This window comes from Xenopus tropicalis, chromosome 6 (genome assembly GCF_000004195.4).
Source record: "Xenopus tropicalis strain Nigerian chromosome 6, UCB_Xtro_10.0, whole genome shotgun sequence".
Lineage (NCBI taxonomy): Eukaryota > Metazoa > Chordata > Amphibia > Anura > Pipidae > Xenopus > Xenopus tropicalis.
This window is the reverse complement of record NC_030682.2, coordinates 84,268,046-84,286,129: the sequence shown is the minus strand read 5'-3', so window position 1 is coordinate 84,286,129 and position 18,084 is coordinate 84,268,046. Positions and strand designations below refer to the sequence as shown.

The window sequence follows — 18,084 nt, the reverse complement described above, 5'->3', positions numbered from 1 at the left end:
GTGAGCGTACTTTTTTGTAGCTTTATCCCACATATAATGATGTAAATGTGTTGATTTTGCAGGAGCTGAAATGACAGAAATGACAGTATATATGGGGGTATGTTCACATTGGGGCCCCTACATGCCACATACTTAGGTAAACCTATACATATTGGGCATCAAACTGTTCAGTGGACCCCTGGCGTTCAAATTCAGGGTGTTTTATCTTGGTACCTAATGCTATGTGGGAGATAAGATGCTTCAAAATGGAAGCTTTGAGGGGATTTTTGGAAATGTCATCAAAATTGCTAACTTTAGAAAAGCTGTGCGGCTTGGTACTTTGGAGTAGAAAGACATAGGTACCCATTTTAGATTTGGGGGAATGTGTACTTTCCAAAAATATATGACTTTCTGGGGTGAGCATACTTTTTACTAGCTTTATCCCACATATAATGATGTAAATGTGTTGATTTTGCAGAAGCTGAAATGACAGAAATGACAGTTCATATGGGGTATGTTCACATTGGGGCCCCTACATGCCACATACTTAGGTAAACCTATACATATTGGGCATCAAACTGTTCAGTGGACCCCAGGCATTCATATTTAGGGTGTTTTATTTGGTTACTTTATGACCTGTAGGAGATAAGATACTATAGACTGGAAGCTTTGAAGCAATTTTTAAAAAAAAATCACAAATTTTGATAAAAACCAATAACTTTAGGAAAGCATTGCGACTTGATAGTTTGGAGTAGACAGACAGTTGTGCCTATTCTGTATTCCCCAGAATCTGTTCTTTCCAAAAATGTACAATTTTCTGGGATAAACCTTCTGTTAGTGGAATTTTGGCCTTGAAATCCAAAGTATGCAGTTTTTTTGGAGCAGTGCTTTGGGAATTTGGTAGTGTACTGCTGGGAGTTTTTGACCTATACAAGTGAGAAATCTCCATAAAACTATATATATTTGGTATTGGCACGTTCAGGAGACATGGGACTTTCCAAATCAGTTGTATATTCGTGCATAAAATAATTTTTGTTTCTAGTATGTGTGATTATATTATGGAAATTTTGATTTTTTTTGCATTTTTAGACATTTAGAAGCCTATATCTTGTTACAGAATTGGAATTACACAAAAATTCTACCATATTTTGAAAGCTTAGGTTGTTCTGAAAAAAACGATATATTGTTTTCCTTGGTAAACTAAAAGTCCCCCCGAGGAAAGGCCCCTAAAGTGAAACAGTGCAAAATGTTCAAAAACTGTCTGGCAATACAAGTTCCGCTTTGACCAAAATGGCTGGCAGTAAAAGGGTTAATCATGTGGTAAACATTAACGCTGAGTAAATTCATGCTTTGCCTAGTTTTTTCTTTTCCATGTTCAATAAAGAATACTAAAAGCTATCAACACAAATGAAACCTATTCACACAGTATGAAAATACTGTATTTATTAAATAAATTAGTTTTATATTAGTGCAGCTATATATCTTATATCTTCACTTTGGGGGCAAGGTAATGCATTAAAAGTTTAGGAACAATGCAACAACAATATATATGCTGAACGGTCAAAAATTAGGTACTCAGCTGAATTTAAGAAATGTTTAATTAAACCATAAGCTGTATTTACTTTATTAAACCATACTTGCATGGACTAGAACTTGATTTATAACCTATGTGAAAGTAGCATAAGATTTCCAAAGTACATTCTCCTTTCCCTGTTGCCAAAGTGTAATTAAGAGTTAATAAAAAATGACACAAGCTTGTCAAAATATCATCCTAAAAGCTTATCATCACAACTCCAGTGAGTCTTTAGAGTTTATCACATTGTGGGAATAGTCACGTGGTGTATGACCTGCTTCTCCCAGCCTGTGTTTTGTAGGCAAGTGGAGAGAAGCAGATCCACTCCTGTATTCTCTTGTGTGTAGCTCCACCAACAGGCACAGTGGCGGCCTGAGTGCAGCTACACGGAGCAGAGCTTGGCCTGAAAATACATGCTTTTGAGTTTTTCAGATCGACACTGTGTCTCTCAGTGGAGCTACACACACAAGCATATAGGAGCGGATCTGCTTCTCTCCGCCTGCCTACAAAACGCCATACACCACGTGTGACTGTGCCGTAAGGGAGTCAGATAAGTGCAGCACATTTTATTATTCAGCCAACCAGCAGAAAGAACAATATTGCAAAAGAGAACCTGATAACAGATGAACAGTAACAGACCTTTAGTCAAGAGCAATTCAGCTATTCTTTAGATAGTGTGATATACAGGACTGGGACCACTGAAGCATTAGATAGTATATTTTCCATACGTATGATACTATGTAAAATGATTATAGAGAAATAATGTTTTTCTATTAAAATTAATATAATACATACCTGAGTATACATTTCTTTAAAAGGATTCTTTACAGAGAAGAAATCTAGATCTATATCCAAAACATAAACAGTCCCTTTTTCCAAAATTTGTATGATGTTCTTAGCAAGATTGCTGCTTGAATCCAGCGTGCAAGTCTCATTGCTGGTCTTTGTGCTAGCATTTAAATATGTTGGTTTCATTAAACCATCTTCAGAACTTTCAGAGGTGGATGATTGAATGCCTGAGGAAGAACCTTCCACTACTTGATCGCTTTCTTCAAGTTTAATTTTTTTAGCAACAGTTTCACCTTTCTCTTTATATTCCCAATCTTGTTCTCTTATGGGTTCTAATAAAATAACATCCAAATGAAGAGACTTTGGGCTTTCAAGCTGTTCTTCAGGGACATAGAGGCCATCACTCAGAAAGTAATCATCTGTGCTTGTAACCCTTAACATAATAAAGAAAATGAAGCATTATTTCTAAAGATGCATTTATTTGGGGAGTGTTTGGAGAAATACCTTTCACTTCTTATAATAAAGAAAAAAAGTCCCCTACAGCATTTACAGGCTGAGAAATGCAAAAAGAACACCAATAGAGATCAATAGTTTTAACAACTTCATAATAATTAGCTAATGTCAATATGCTTATGTGTAGGGTGACTTTCTACATAACAGGGATATTCAGTGCTATTCGATTTGGTGCTTCTGGATCTTTTATTGCCAGTTTGCACCCTTTTACTTTATGGGCCATTCTTTGGGGGACTTTTAGTTTACTTAGGAAAACCTAAGCTTTCAAAATATGCTAGAAGCACTGCTCCAGATAGCTGCATATTTTAGATTTCAAGGCCAAATACTCCAACAGAAGGTTTACCCTAGAAACCTGTACATTTCTGGAAAGAAACGATTCTGACGAATCCAGGATAGGTAAAACTGTCTGTCTTATCCAAACTACCAAGCTGGAATGCTTTCCTTAAGTTCAAATGTTCCATTTTATAGCATCTTATCTCCTATAGGTCATAAGGTAACCAGATAAAACATCCTAAATATGAAAGCTAACAGTTAAGAAACCTATACACATTGGGTATCAAAGTATGCAGCATTTAGGGGGCCCAAGGTAAAGATATGCCATATGATCTATCATTTCTGTCATTTCAGTTACTGCAAAATCAACACATTTACATAATTTTATGTTACATAGTTACATAGGGTTGAAAAAAGACCATGAGTCCATCAAGTTCAACCCTTCCAAGTAAACCCAGCACACACAACCTATACTTACCAATCTATACTATCACATACATAAACTATATATACAACCACTAATACTAACTGTAGATATTAGTATCACAATAGCCTTGGATACTATGCTTGTTCAAGAACTCATCCAGGCCCCTCTTAAAAAAAATTAACAGAATCTGCCATTACCACATGACTAAGAAGGGCATTCCACAACCTCACTGCCCTCACCGTGAAAAACCACCTATATGCTGCTTAAAATGGAAGCTCTAATATCTGGACCTCTAATCTAAAGGGGTGGCCTCTGGTGGGTTGATTGCTTTTATGGGAGAAAACAACACCCCCTATCTGCCTATAATCCCTTGTAATGTATTTGTACAGAGTAATCATATCCCCTCGCAAGCACCTCTTTTCCAGAGAAAACAACCCCAACCTCGACAGTCTCACCTCATAGCTTAAATCTTCCATCCCCTTTACCAGTTTAGTTGCATGTCTCTGCACTCTTTCTTGCTCATTAATATCCTTCTTAAGGACTAGAGCCCAAAACTGCACTGTATACTCAAGGTGAGGCCTTACCAGGGACCTATAAAGAGGCAAAATTATGTTTTCATCCCTTGAGTCAATGCCCCTTTTTATACATTTATTTACATTTGCTTTAGTAGCCACAGAATGACACTGTCTGTAATTAGACAACTTGTTATCTACAAAATCCCCTAGCCTAGATCCTTCTCCAATTAGGATACCCCCAACAAACTACCATTTAGTAGATAGTTTGGGTTTATATTATTTCTACCAAAGTAAAATTTTAAAGGGGTTGTCCGCCTTTTCTCACTGCTACCCAAAAAATGATAGATTATGTTCCCCTAAATATGATAATATGTGTCATGCAAAGACTGTGTATCTGTGTGTATGAATAAGCTGTTTAAAACTTACGGTAATAGCTGCAGTTCAGACAAAAGCATATTATGTGTCGTAAGACCCCCTTATTGTACAGAGACCCCAAGAAAGCCCTATAATCCTGGCAACTCTAACATAGACATCTTTTTACACCAAATGGCAAAGGTTTCCTAACCACCTAAAAATGTTGCAATTTGCTGCATTTATCTCACACAATTTTTACATACAAAGGCAAATCACCCTAAATATAAACGCCAGAGGTCTGATAAACAATTTGATGCCCAATACACACAGCCAAAGTATGTAACACGTATGGACCTCATTATGAAAACGGTGTATATGTTTTTTTTCCCCTGCCAACTCAGCTTACGGAAACAGAGCCCGCTGACAGAGTATTATTTGCCATAAGACCCCCAGAAAACCATATGTTTTTGGAAAATACATAATACAAGCATAAAAGTGCAATAAAATCACAAAAATCAAATACAATTAGGCAAATCAATGAAATAACAAAATAACTGATTTGATCTGATCCAATAGTCACACTGTGAAATAAATAGATTTTAGGGGGTAAACAAAATGATAAAACATAGAACCGAAAAAAGCAGAAAAAAAGAAAAAAGTATATATGTACACATATAAAAAGTGTGTGAATGTGTGTATATGTGTACATAAGTGTGTAAATATGTACAATAATGTGCAAAAAAAAAAAAAACTACCTTAAGTGATAGGTGTATTGTTTGTGTGTAAATGCATGTGTGTAAATGTGTTTATATAAGTAAAAAAGGTCACTTAACTTTTTTGTGAATAGGAAGGTCCTCGGCAGCAATGGGGGTCCCAGGTTCACAGAGTCTTCGCAGCAGGAGGTGTGTGGGTGGGCAAGCACTAACAGCAGACAAATGTGCAATTGCGCCTGCTGTTAGAAGTCATGTCATGCAAAAATCGCATTGCAGGACTGACTTGGCAGCCTCCATGAATCATTGTCGAGGGCGTTGGGCACCCATCTGACTCTCTGCATCATCGGCAAAATCTGCCAGTGCAGAATGAAAGACTTTACTGCAAAGATTGTAGGTACAGGTATGGGATCCCTTATCCGGAAACCCATTATCCAGAAAGCTCCGAATTACGGAAAGCCTATCTCCCATAGACTCCATTTTAATCAAATAATACAGAATTTTAAAACTGATTTTCTTTTTCTCTGTAGTAATAAAACAGTACCTTATATTTGATCCCAACTAAGATATAAATAATCATTATTGGATGCAAAACAATCCTATTGGGTTTAAATAATGTTTTATTGACATTTTAGTAGACTTAGGGGCTGATTTACTTACCCACGAACGGGTCGAATGGAGTCCGATTGCGTTTTTTTCGTAATGATCGGTACTTTGCGATTTTTTCGTATGTTTTGCGATTTTTTCGGATTCTTTACGAAAAAATCGCAAAACATACGAAAAAGTCGCAAAATGTTCGTTTTCAAGTCGGAACTTTTCCAATTCGGGTCGGATTCGTGGGTTAGTAAATCAGCCCCTTAAGGTATGGAGATCCAAGTTACGGAAAGACCCCTTATCCGGAATACCCTTGGATAACGGGTCCTATACCTGTACTATGTTCTTGGCAGTTAAATACTTTTGCTGGTAGAACATAATACTTATGTTCTTGGCAAGGAAAGAGTTAAACCTTGCCTACACTTACTTCAAAAATCTTAAAAATAAACTTGGCCCTTACCAGATATATAGGAGACTGGCTATGGCATAGAGACATATACACTACAAACAACCTAGACCACCTCCCAGCTGCAGAACAATCCTTAAACCACTTATTACATACACCATTTACCAACATTCCATACACAATGCGAGAAAACCCATTATTTATCTATTCATATAAAACATGGCAGATACTCCAAAAAAAATGTAAACTACACCCCACTCAATCCATATATCAAACGTGGAACGAAAACACATCCTTTCCAGCAGGTATAAATAACCCCATTTTATACCAATGGGAGCAACAAGGCCTTTACAACATCAAAAACCTACTAGGACCAAATCACTTAATCCTACCGCAAGAAGCGATACAACTTAAATATCCATTTACCTCACAAAATTACTTTCTCCTTTTACAAATTCTACATTTCACGTCAACGAAACTAAAACATCTCCCTGAAACAGATAGGACTAATCCTCTCAACCTCATATGGAAAGACAAAACAGCAATAAAATCCACATCCCAACTATATCATACACTAAAAACTTCGATTTACAAAGGGAATGAAGACAAAACATTAGCAAAATGGACAAACATGCCCCCACAAACAACAACGCAAGATATACTAAAACTTCATAACCACTCAATGCAACTTCTCACATCAAGCAAATACCAAGAAATGGCACTCCAAATTCTACATAAATCTTACCTGACCCCGCTTAAACGATATAAAATGGGAAACTTACCTACATCCAACTGTCTGCGCTGTAACACCCCAGAAGCAGACCTAGAACACTGCCTTTGGACATGCCCAAAAATACAAAATTTTTGGACAGAAATCAGCAATTATTGGTCTAGCCTAACAAACAAAATCTTACACCCCTCTTTAGAATGGGCACTCTTTAGCAAATTAAAACAACCGACCCCACTTACTAAATCTGAAAGAGTCCTCGCAGAATACCTCGCCGCTGCCGCACGTAAAACAATCTTACACCTCTGGCTAACCTCAGAACAACCAACAATAACACTGACCAAACAAAAATTACATCACATCTTCTACATGGATTGGCTGGAAACAATGATACATAGAGAACAAAACACAACCAAATTCTTTACGCATTGGGAAAACTACATAAGATCTCTCCCAGAGCAGGCAAAATACTTAACTATATACTCCTTACAAAACACGACGTGGTTTGAAACAGAACTCATAAGAAACAACCAATTATTATTAGAAACCCAGAGATACATACAAACAGTAACAAATGACGAGAGATCACAGCGATCAGAGCCTCCCAGGAGTCACAGAACCGCTAAGATACTGTCAATGAGAACAAATATCTCCTAAGAAAGGAATAAACAGACTGAGCTTGAAGGTGGGTCACCAGGTTTATATTTTATTAGTTTATTGAAAAGTATCTAGTTAAACAAGATATATATAGAAAATAAAGTTACAGTTACAATATCAATACCAAAACTGTGAAATGCCATGAATAGAACATGCTGATAAATAAACAAAGATTTTTGTTAAAAGACAAAGAAATGGCACAAAACAAACAAAATGTATATGTAATATATATGTAAAAAACCCAATAAAAACATTTAAAAAAAAAAAAATAAATAAACTTGGGCTGCATTTGCTGAAACTAGATTTTTACATTTCATGGTGTACTTGACCCTAACAAACACTTCTGGTTAGATATTTAATAGGAAACAAGATCACTTTGGTCCTAAGTACAGGCCATAGGTTGGCCCAGTAACCAGTATCTGTTCATGTGCCATCACCTGCATTCAGCTTTAAACTTGAATGTGTCCAATGCCCAAAGTGTAGACTCCATTTGAAAATATTTGGGCACACTTGGCTTAAAAAAACATATATAAAAAAACACTATATGGCTTACAGCAAGTACAAATTCAGTTGCTTGTCCCTTTTGCTTGCAGAGTCATTATACCAATTAGTTCAATATAAATGGAGAACATCCATATAAAGCTCGCAATCTTTAATAAAAACCTTACACCTTTTTACACTACAGTTACACTAAAGGATGAACAGTAATAGATATACCTATGTTTACTGGGGCATCTGAAATTGTATTTTAATAGCAAATATTTTTTTTTTTTTTTAATCACCATTACCATGTAAGCAATTATAAAAACATAAGGCACCTCATTTCATTTTTGGCTAAGAAGGGTTTGCTACCTCCAAAAATTACAACTTTATTTGAACACCCCCATAGATCCTTTCTGGTTTGCACCTGTGTTAGATGTCACAGTCACCAACCCGCCCCCAAAGTGGGGTAGGTTGTGGCTAGCCATGCTTCTCTATACAGAAGAGTGAACTACAGTCACCTGTCAGATCTGTCTAGCTGCAGATTGACAAGCATCTTGTAGCAGTAGTTTTAAGAACCACAGACTCTCCTTGTACAGCCTGGTAAGAGAGCCAGCAGGAAGTGAAATGCCTAGTAGTACAAAAAGGTACTTCAGTTATGTTTTTAGATATATATACTGCAATGGTAAATACTTGTTTTTGTCCATGCTTTCCCATTTATCTTCTACAGTAGACTGTACAGTATAATAAACACAGGCTTCTATTTTAGTGTTATTTTAGCTTTGCCAATTGCTTAGGCAGTATTAGGCCTTATAGTGTGACATTATTCTACAAGCATGTTTCATATACACAGGTTTATAGCTTGAAATTACTTACCTTATTGTAGTTGTAGATTTATCCTTGCCTACCAGAAAGCAGTGCCTGCCTTCCTTTATTTGTTGTGCCCAGCAAGGATGGATCCAAATTACTTGAGAGAAATGTCCAGCATATACCACAGGCATGATCCAGTTCTCAATACTTAACTCACTATAAAAAATAAATAAATGATAATTAATCTAAAAATGTCCCAAATTCCCACTATATTGTTAAAAAACAAAAAAAGACAAGGAAGGTCCTTTGACATCATAATTGTTTAGTTTCAGATGTCAAAAAAGTAATAACTTTCAAACAACAATCTTCAAACAACAAACTTTCATCCGGTTGTAACAATAAGTCCTGATGTTGATCCATACAAACCAGATAGGGAAAAAAAAATTGCACTAGTTTTTTATGGGTCCAATTATACCACCACTTTAGAGAGACTTAAGGACACATTTGTGAATATATCTGCCTTTAAAGTAAGGGCAAAGACACACAAAGCTACACAGAGACAATTATTAGTAAATAATCAGCATTGTGTATTTTTGTAGGTGTGATAAGTAGCTTTTAGGGCCGTAACACACGGTGAGATTAGTCGCGCCAAAACGAAAGCTTTCTTTCAAGGTAACTTCGGCGACTTTGTCAAATCGCAGTGCAATTTACATTCTAGCCGGTGGGATGGCATCTCCCTGTGTGTCACGACCCTTACTATTAGCCTGTGTGTGTCTTCACCCTTAAATGCGCTCAACTTGTTGTGTGCATTGACGTCATTCTTTAACACTTCCTTCTGCACTTTCTAATAGTTGCCCTTGGCATTGGTGTGTCCATCCCGCCTCTTCTGAATTGCACGCATGTGGAAACCTTTAGAGCTACAGCCACCTTTGAGCTAGAGGTAAATTAATGACCCAGGCTGACTTCAAGCTAATATGTAAGCCTTCTCCACTGATGATTGAAGTGGTGGATGGTTCTGCCTTGTGTTTGGGTCCAGTAACTCATGAGTTACCAGATGTTTCACGTTCACGTTCAGTGAGGTTACCAGTTAATTTCACTTTGCCTTCCCAATATGAGGAGTTTGAGGATGTGTTTGATAAAAGAAAGGCAGATAAACTTCCTCCCTGTCGGGCATACGATTGCCCTATAGATTTGATTTTGGGCTCATAAATTCATAATGGAAGAATTTTTAAATTATCAGAACCCGAATTAAAGGAGCTCAAAAAAACACATTGATGAAAACCTTAAAAAGGGATTTATACATCCGTCTTCCTCACCTGTGGGGGCTCCTATTTTCTTTGTTCAGAAAAAAGATGGCACTCTACGTCCCTGTGTAGATTCCCGGGAATTAAACAAGATAACCTGTTAAAACAGATATCCTCTACCACTCGTGTCCCACTCGTGATCAATTGAAATCTGCTCAAGTTTTTACTAAGTTGGACCTTAGGGGGGCTTACAATTTAATTCACAAGAAGGGGAGGAGTGGAAGACTGTGTTCCGTACTCGCTATGGACAGTTTGGAATATTTGGTCATGCCCTTTGGCTTAACTAACGCCCCACAACGTTTCAACTTTTTGTTAATATTTTTCATGACCTCATTGACCAATTTGTAACTTGAGCAGCATCAGCAGCACATCAAGGAAGTATTGTCAAGACTGCGTAAACACAACCTATACGTTAAGCTCAAAAAATGTCAATTCGAGTCTACCTCCATTCAATTTTTAGGACTTGACATTTCTCCTGATGGGCTAAAAATGAATGTAGATAAGGTTCAGGCAGTGTTACAATGGCCAACCCCTACTAATATCAAAGAAGTTCAGCAGTTTGTAGGGTTTGCAAACTTCTATAGACGCTTCATTAGGGGTTTTTCTTCAGTTGTTGCTCCTATCATGCGTCTTACACAAAAAGGGGTCCCTTTTCAGTGGTCTAACAGGGAACAAGTTGCTTTTGATAAAAGTCATTGTTTGCCTCCGCACCCATTTTAAAACATCCAGATTTGGAGAAACCATTCATAGTTGAAGTAGATTCCTCAGGTTATGCTAATGGTTAGCAGTTCAAAAATAGGAAAAGTGGGTTGGGCCACTAACAGCCAATCAGATTCCATCCATTGAATTTTATTGGTTTAAATTTAAAATGCTGTCATTCACACACTATTTATGTCAGGGTGCCCACTGTTTGTCACTGGGTGACTTCGACTTAAGGTTAGAAAACACATCCACCAACCACCAATCCCAATTTACCTATTGGCTTTTTTTGGTATAAATTTAAACTGCTGCAGTTCTTTAACTATTATAGGTTCCCTAAACTTTGCAGAGTTCGTCACTGGGTAACTGTAGTTCCAGGTTAAAAAAAGGGGGTGGAGCCACCAACTGCCAATCAGATGTCACTCGATGAGTGGGGAAATTTAAATTGCTGCCTTTCAGACACTATTAAAACCAGGGTCCCCAAACTTTGCACAGTGGTTTTTACTATATAACTGTGGTCCAAGGTTAGAAAAAGTGGGCAGAGCCAACAACAGATCAGATTTCATTCGGTGACTTTACGTTTTTCAACTTAACATGAAGTTTGTTCTCAAACTTGCCTTTCTAGTTCATTCTTGTTACACTTCCTTCAGTTGAGTAATTTTGTGTTGCTTCTGCTGATTTCTGTCAATAATATGTTTGTGTTTTGTAGAATGTCCCAAGTGAGGTTATTTTTTTGAAATAATAGCTGGAGTTTCTTTGTTATCTTTCATTACACTGTGTATTGTAAATAAGACAATTTGCAATTAGCTTCATTGATATCAGAAGCTTCATAGTTAAGCTGACTAGGCAGTGTTATGACGATAAGTTACTTTCTGTATAATCTTTTATGATTTATAAATATAGTCTATTCTAGAATTACAAGGAAGACGTGATTTACCTGCAGAAGTATTTAACAATGAAATGTTGTATTGATGTCTTTAATTATTAGAATTTCTTCTGGAGATTACTAAAGCACCTTATTTCCTTTAGTATCTTGTACTGATATATATATATATATATATATATATATATATATTATTATTATTTATTTATTTTTTATTTAGACTCCATTTGTCTTTTTTTTTTATTTGTTGCCCAGAAATATTTTTTTAGCAAGCATTGTGTAATATTTTTGGTGTAGCTTCTTTTTTGAAATGTCTTTCATGACCCCATTTTTAGTGCAAATATTAAACATCTGAACTCTCTTTATGGGCTCATTAAGTCCATTAACATTGTAAAAACCTGGCTTCTGACCATTCATCACAATGAATGGTGCCATTAGGTAAAAATAGTTATTAGTCATATCATCTATGCACCCAACTTTTAAACATAAGGATATTAGAAAATGCCTTAGAGTGCCATGATTTGCATAACTGCACACACAGTCCTTATAATAAGTTCATATTTTGCAACAGGAGTTCATTATTCCCTAGTTATTAGACTAGTAAGGGCTACTGCCAAATGGTTTCATTTTTCTGTCCTTCAAAAATTCCTAAAAATAGAAAACAAAACAATCTTCTAAGTTTGTAGGTAAAAAAGCCACAAGCAAAGGAAACATGCTAATTAGAAATAAAAGATTGTACATGATGTACGATGTACATTTTAATTTGAAAATGCATTAACTGCTTACATTAAATGCTTAAGATAAAATATATTTTCAATATTGGGGATAATTAAACAAATAAGTAAAAATTACTCTGGAGTAGTATTTATAGCAACCAATTAGAATTTAAAAAATATTACTGTGCTGAATGTTACAACTCAGGGGAAATGAAAAAAACTAAAACTTATTTTATCCAGTACCTGAAACAACTTCCATATATCCTGCATATGTTGCCTGCAGTTATAATAGTGCAGCTATACAGCACAAGCCAAGAATTTCCCAACTGAAACTTGTTTAAGTATTATCACTAATCTACATATGGAAAAATTCAGGTAGTTAGCTTCTGGGGGCTTTTTATTTTGCATTTTTTTGCACGCTCAGATACACATATACACAACAGTACAACTTCTAGGCGTTTACACACATGCATGCACAAACACACTGCAAACTGTTTATTTCAGTGTGTCTACTGGCTCAGGTGTTTTGACCACTTTATTTTAAAGCAGAAGGAATAGCATTTTGGCATTTTACTGCCTAGAATATCCACATTAGCGCAAGCTAGAAAGTTATTTATTCTGCATAATGCGTTACCATACCTGAGTAAACCACCCTAGAAGCTCCCGCTGTTTGATTAAGATAGCAGCTGCCATTTTAGCTCGGTCTCAGTAGCTTCCTGTGTTTCTTTTGATAGAGGACTTTTCTGTGAGTGCTTACGGCTGTATTTACATAGACCTTTCTGATAAAGCTTACTTAGTTCTACCTTTTCTTCCCCTTTAATGATTTGTGTATTTTTTTGTGATTTTATAGCGTTTTATACCTGCACTACTGTTTGTTACTTTGTCAAAAAAAAGATACATATTTGGCAATGAGATGTTTGGGATATTTGGGTTTTCCAAATCTGTTGTATTTTCGTGCAAAAAAACCTGCAATGTACAGGGATAGCGTTCTGCAAGAAATAGTAGGAAAACTTGACACTTGAGACATTCCGACTCATGGATATATTCAGGAATGATAATTTTTGTGCATACAGACGAAAAAAAAAAATGCAGGAACACTGGTTACAACAAACATAACTGCACATAAATCTGATAATGATCTGATCATAATATGATCTGAAACCCTAATTTTGTAGGCAATTATGAATAATATACAGTGCTGGTTTCACTTTGTGCTAAAAATTAACCCTATCTGTAACAATGGCCCCTTTATTGGAGCTCCCTATAGATCCTCTCACTTCTCCGTCCAGTGTGAAATGAGGTGTGGGCGTGTCCCAACGGTCCCTGCCAGAAGCACAGTAGGAGGGGGAGAGCCAATCACAGCCCTGCAGTCACACAAGCACAGACAGGCTCCAGTTCCCTATCAGGTCAGCCTAGCTGCTGATTGGTTCCTATCCTACAGTGCAGTGTACAGAGGGCCGCCAGCTCCCCAGCTCATCCAGAGAATTCAGCCAGCAGGAAGTGGAACAGATGGGCGGGGCTAGTGGGGTTTGGGGGGAATTTCTCAATAAATCAGTCAGAAACACAACTTTTTTAAGCACAATCCTTCTATATCTAGAGGAGTATAATTCCCTGGTACATTCTTAATTTTTATAGGATATGTCTCCTTTAAATATGAATTTCATCGCATGTATATTGGAAAGCAGCTTAGAATACACTTTCATTATGCAAAATGAGTACCCATTTCATATGGAAAACACTTTGCGCAACCACAAGGCACAAGTATGGGAGCTAACATGGCTACTTCTTAGGCTAACCTTTTACCAAAAAATTTTTCTTTGCATGAACGTGCCTTAAATTACCCTCATTAAAAACTAAAAAAAAAAAGCTTTGTGGTTGATGTTCTTGTGTTGTGTTCATAAACAGTCAGTGGACATAATTCTACTTTATCTACATCCTACACCACAATTAAATTTACAAATGAGTGTAACAACATTGTATCTATTATGAGCACATGGAGATTGAAAAAAATTAAACTATACAGTAAACCCTCTGATAAAAACAAGTTGTTTTAATCCAGCAGGTGTCGCCAAAGGTCTCCCTAACAGCCACCTAATAAGGGTTAGAAGAATTGTAAGACACATGGTGATAATTCAAAAAGGGTACAGAGGTTTTTGCAAAATGTGAGCTAAGTGGTTATAAAGAGAAAGACACTAAGGGCCCGATTCACTAAAGTCCGAAATAAGGAGTGCTATTTATAGCATGCGTTAAAAATCTTATCACTTCTTATTTTTCGCTCGATTCACTAAAAGGACACTTGTGATAATTAAGAAGCGATGTTCTTGGCGTTATTTATCTTGCGACGACATATTTTCAAGCAATATATTACGCAGCGCACAACATATTACGCAGCACGTTGCTTGAAAATATGTCGTCGCAAGATAAATAACGCCAAGAACATCGCTTCTTAATTATGACAAGTGTCCTTTTAGTGAACGCATGCTATAAATAGCACTCCTTATTTCGGACTTTAGTGAATCGGGCCCTAAGCCTGGAAGAGTGAAAAGGTACCTAATAATAAATAGGTTAACACTGCTAGAAACTAATAGGAAACAATCTAAAGATGCTCTGAATGTTTTATGAGCAGATATGAAGCCAGCCATACACTGAAAGATCCACTCACTTAGGGGGGGTTCCAAACGAGCATATCTTTTCCTGACATGCCCAACTTGAGGTGGGCGACATTGGATTGATTGATCACATAAACGGATGCAGGCCTTGGGAATAAGGACCTCATCAATCTGCAAATATCCTCCTCGCCCCAACAGGATTTTTAAACTCCCCCCAATCTGGCCAATTTTCGCCAGGTATCGGTCGGCCAGTCTGAGGGCCCCATACACAGGCCAATTTGCTACATTGGCACATTTTATTGGCCCCTGTATGGCCACCTTTCTCCTCTACATTGGATAATAATATGATAAGAAATTTGAGTAATTTTTTGACCAGGCCCCTAATTCTTTGCTTCCAAACAAGGGCAAATACAGAAAATAAATCTTTGAGTCACATGGAATCCTATGCACAGTCCCTTGCCTTAAAGGGATGCTGTTACGGAAAAAAAATTCCCCCACAAACACATCAGTCAGTAGCATTAACTGTCCTGGAATCCTGTACTAGAATCTGTTTTCAAAAGAGCAAATACATTTTTTTAATATCTAATCTTGAAATGTTGGGAACCAAATGCACTCCCCGCACTCCCCCCCCCAGCAAATAAAGGCAAATCTAGTCAACAGAAAAATAGGCAGGTAACAATATAATAACTACCTCTAACACCCCTACTAATTGAACTGCAGATGAACAAAGGGGTATAATGATTTAAAGCAGTAATAAACCCTAGAAAGAAATATGGATAGAAATGCTATATTTTATATACTGAACTTCATGCACCAGCCTAAACATTTAGGGGCATATTTATTATAGTGTGTAAGCCAACATCACCAGTGATGTTGCCCATAGCAACCAATCAGATCTTTGCTTTTGTTTTCTAACTCGAAGTAGACCATTAAACCTTCAAGTTGTTTACAAGAGCTCACTGTAATGGAGCTGGGCTGTGTGAGGATGTGGACATAGGCTAGGGCACACAACTCCTTTAGGGAAGGAGGCTCTTCTTTGTAACTTCAGCTTTAGCAGTTGGGAACTGGGACTACTGGTCACTGGAACATGTGGGTACAGCTGGGCAGTCTCTGTGATCTTCCTTGTGTATAAAAAGACTAAGAAATTGGAATCCTTGGCAGCCACCTTTGTAAGCCAAAAAGGAAGCCCCTGTCATAAATGCAGAAGAGGGTTTGATTCTTTCTGCCAAACCAAAAGCAGCTTCCAGAGGACATCAATCACAGCCAATACCACAGAGCCAATGGGGTGTATGCCCAGTTTAGTCTGTATGTAGGATCCAGAAAGTACACAGCTCTTACCAGGGAAACTTGGCGCCAACTATGTGTATTGTGTTAAAGAGGGTCCTGGCCTTGTTTGCCATCAAAGCAGGGGTCAATTGCCTGGGGAGAACAGGAATTCAAGCTGGCCTCACATAACATTAAACAGAATATTTTTAAAAGAAAGCCTGTACCATTTGCCCCACAGTTCTATTTAACTAGCAAAACATGCGTTTCCCTCTAAGGGTGCATACCGTATATACTCGAGTATAAGCAGAGTTTTTCAGCACTAAAAATGTACTGTAAAAGTAAGCCTCGGCTTATACTCGCATATATACGGTAATTGCACTTAAACTAGAAGAAATACGCTCCTTGCGCGCACACCTTCCCCTGTGGACGACAATATGCGCGGCGTGCGCACAATTGAGGGGCACCCGCCCCCCCGGATGAACTTGCCTGCTGTGCTGACGCCCCGTGCGGCCCGACACTGCACTGTCACCCCCCCGAGGGTACTACCTTGCCTTGCCAGCGAATGCGCCGTGCACAGGACATCGTGCACGGCGCGCTCATGCACCATTGAGGGGCACCCGCCCCCCGGACGAACTTGCCTGCCGTGCTGACGGCCCGCGCGGCGCGTCGTGGCGCGTTGCTGCACCATTAAGCGAGTCTGATTGAGAAACCTGTGGGACAGGGGGGTAAGGCCATTCTGTTACAAGTTTTGGGTTCTGTTCTGTTCTAAATAGAGGCCTACTCTCTGATGAGGTAACACCATTACATAAATACACTCTGTGCCTTAAACCTATGGCAAACACAATGAGGGGATTAGCTTGATTAACACCTTTACTGCTGGTGACAATAGTGCTCTGCAAAAAAAAAGTAGTGTTCCTGCAAGCATGCTTAGCAATGGAGAGGTTGGGAAATCAATGTATACACGTGTGTTGCTAGCCAGCCAGTTGTTGTTATTGTTTTTAACTTGTGCCCTGTTATTATTTTGTCAAAAGTACCCACATGCAGTTCTTCTCAGGCTTATGTACAGTCGCGAATGAAAAAATAAAAAAGAGAGATGTACTGGTCTCTATATTATGAGAGGTTTACATAACTTGCTAAGCTCTATGGCTAGTGGCACAGTAGTTGTTTTATCAAATTTATATAGAATAATTTTGTATTCATTGACGTGACATCCAGAACAGCAATTTACTGAATGCCATATTTAGTTATGGGATTAAAGATTTTGTATATATGGGTGCTTTTCATGCATGCTGCACCATTGAGGGGCTTATATTCGAGTCAATAAGTTTTTCCAGTTTTCTTAGGTAAAATTAGGTACCTCGGCTTATATTCGGATCGGCTTATACTCGAGTATATACGGTATTTGTTATAACCAAATGTGACTGAGTAGTGGACAGAATTGCACTTAGCAGTAGCGCGTGCTATCAAGGTATCTACAACTGCATAATACATAGCAATACATTTGAGGGCAAGAAGTTCACCAGGGGAGAACAAAGTATTTATGATGTCCAGTGTGTTTCCCCACAGTGAGGCAGAGACAGAGATGATGCTGAGCCTACCTGACTGTACATTGCCCTAGATTAGCCCAGCTGCTCAGAGAAGTATGCTGTATTATTAGATCTGGATATGATGTCTCAAAGCAGGGTTTATAATTCATAGGATTTCTGTTTGTTGTCTGGGCTAGTGGGCTGAAACATGTTTTTAATGCAGACTATTAAAAGTTAAATTTTATAGTACTGAAATCAGATCTTTTACTCAGGA

At 37.7% G+C, this 18,084-nt stretch overlaps 1 protein-coding gene across 7 annotated transcripts in view; it reads right to left on the bottom strand.

Annotated features, from left to right (window-relative positions):
* The window catches only part of c5orf22 (chromosome 5 open reading frame 22), a 57,419-nt gene that overhangs the window by 21,075 nt on the left and 18,260 nt on the right, over nucleotides 1–18,084 (bottom strand). For all 7 annotated transcript variants that reach the window (XM_031903331.1, XM_031903330.1, XM_031903332.1 and 4 more), the window contains 2 exons: nucleotides 8,874–9,023; nucleotides 2,348–2,774 (listed from right to left, as the gene is read on the bottom strand). In XM_031903331.1, the coding sequence (XP_031759191.1) occupies nucleotides 2,348–2,774; nucleotides 8,874–9,023 (577 nt within the window). The remainder of the gene's footprint in view (nucleotides 1–2,347; nucleotides 2,775–8,873; nucleotides 9,024–18,084) is intronic.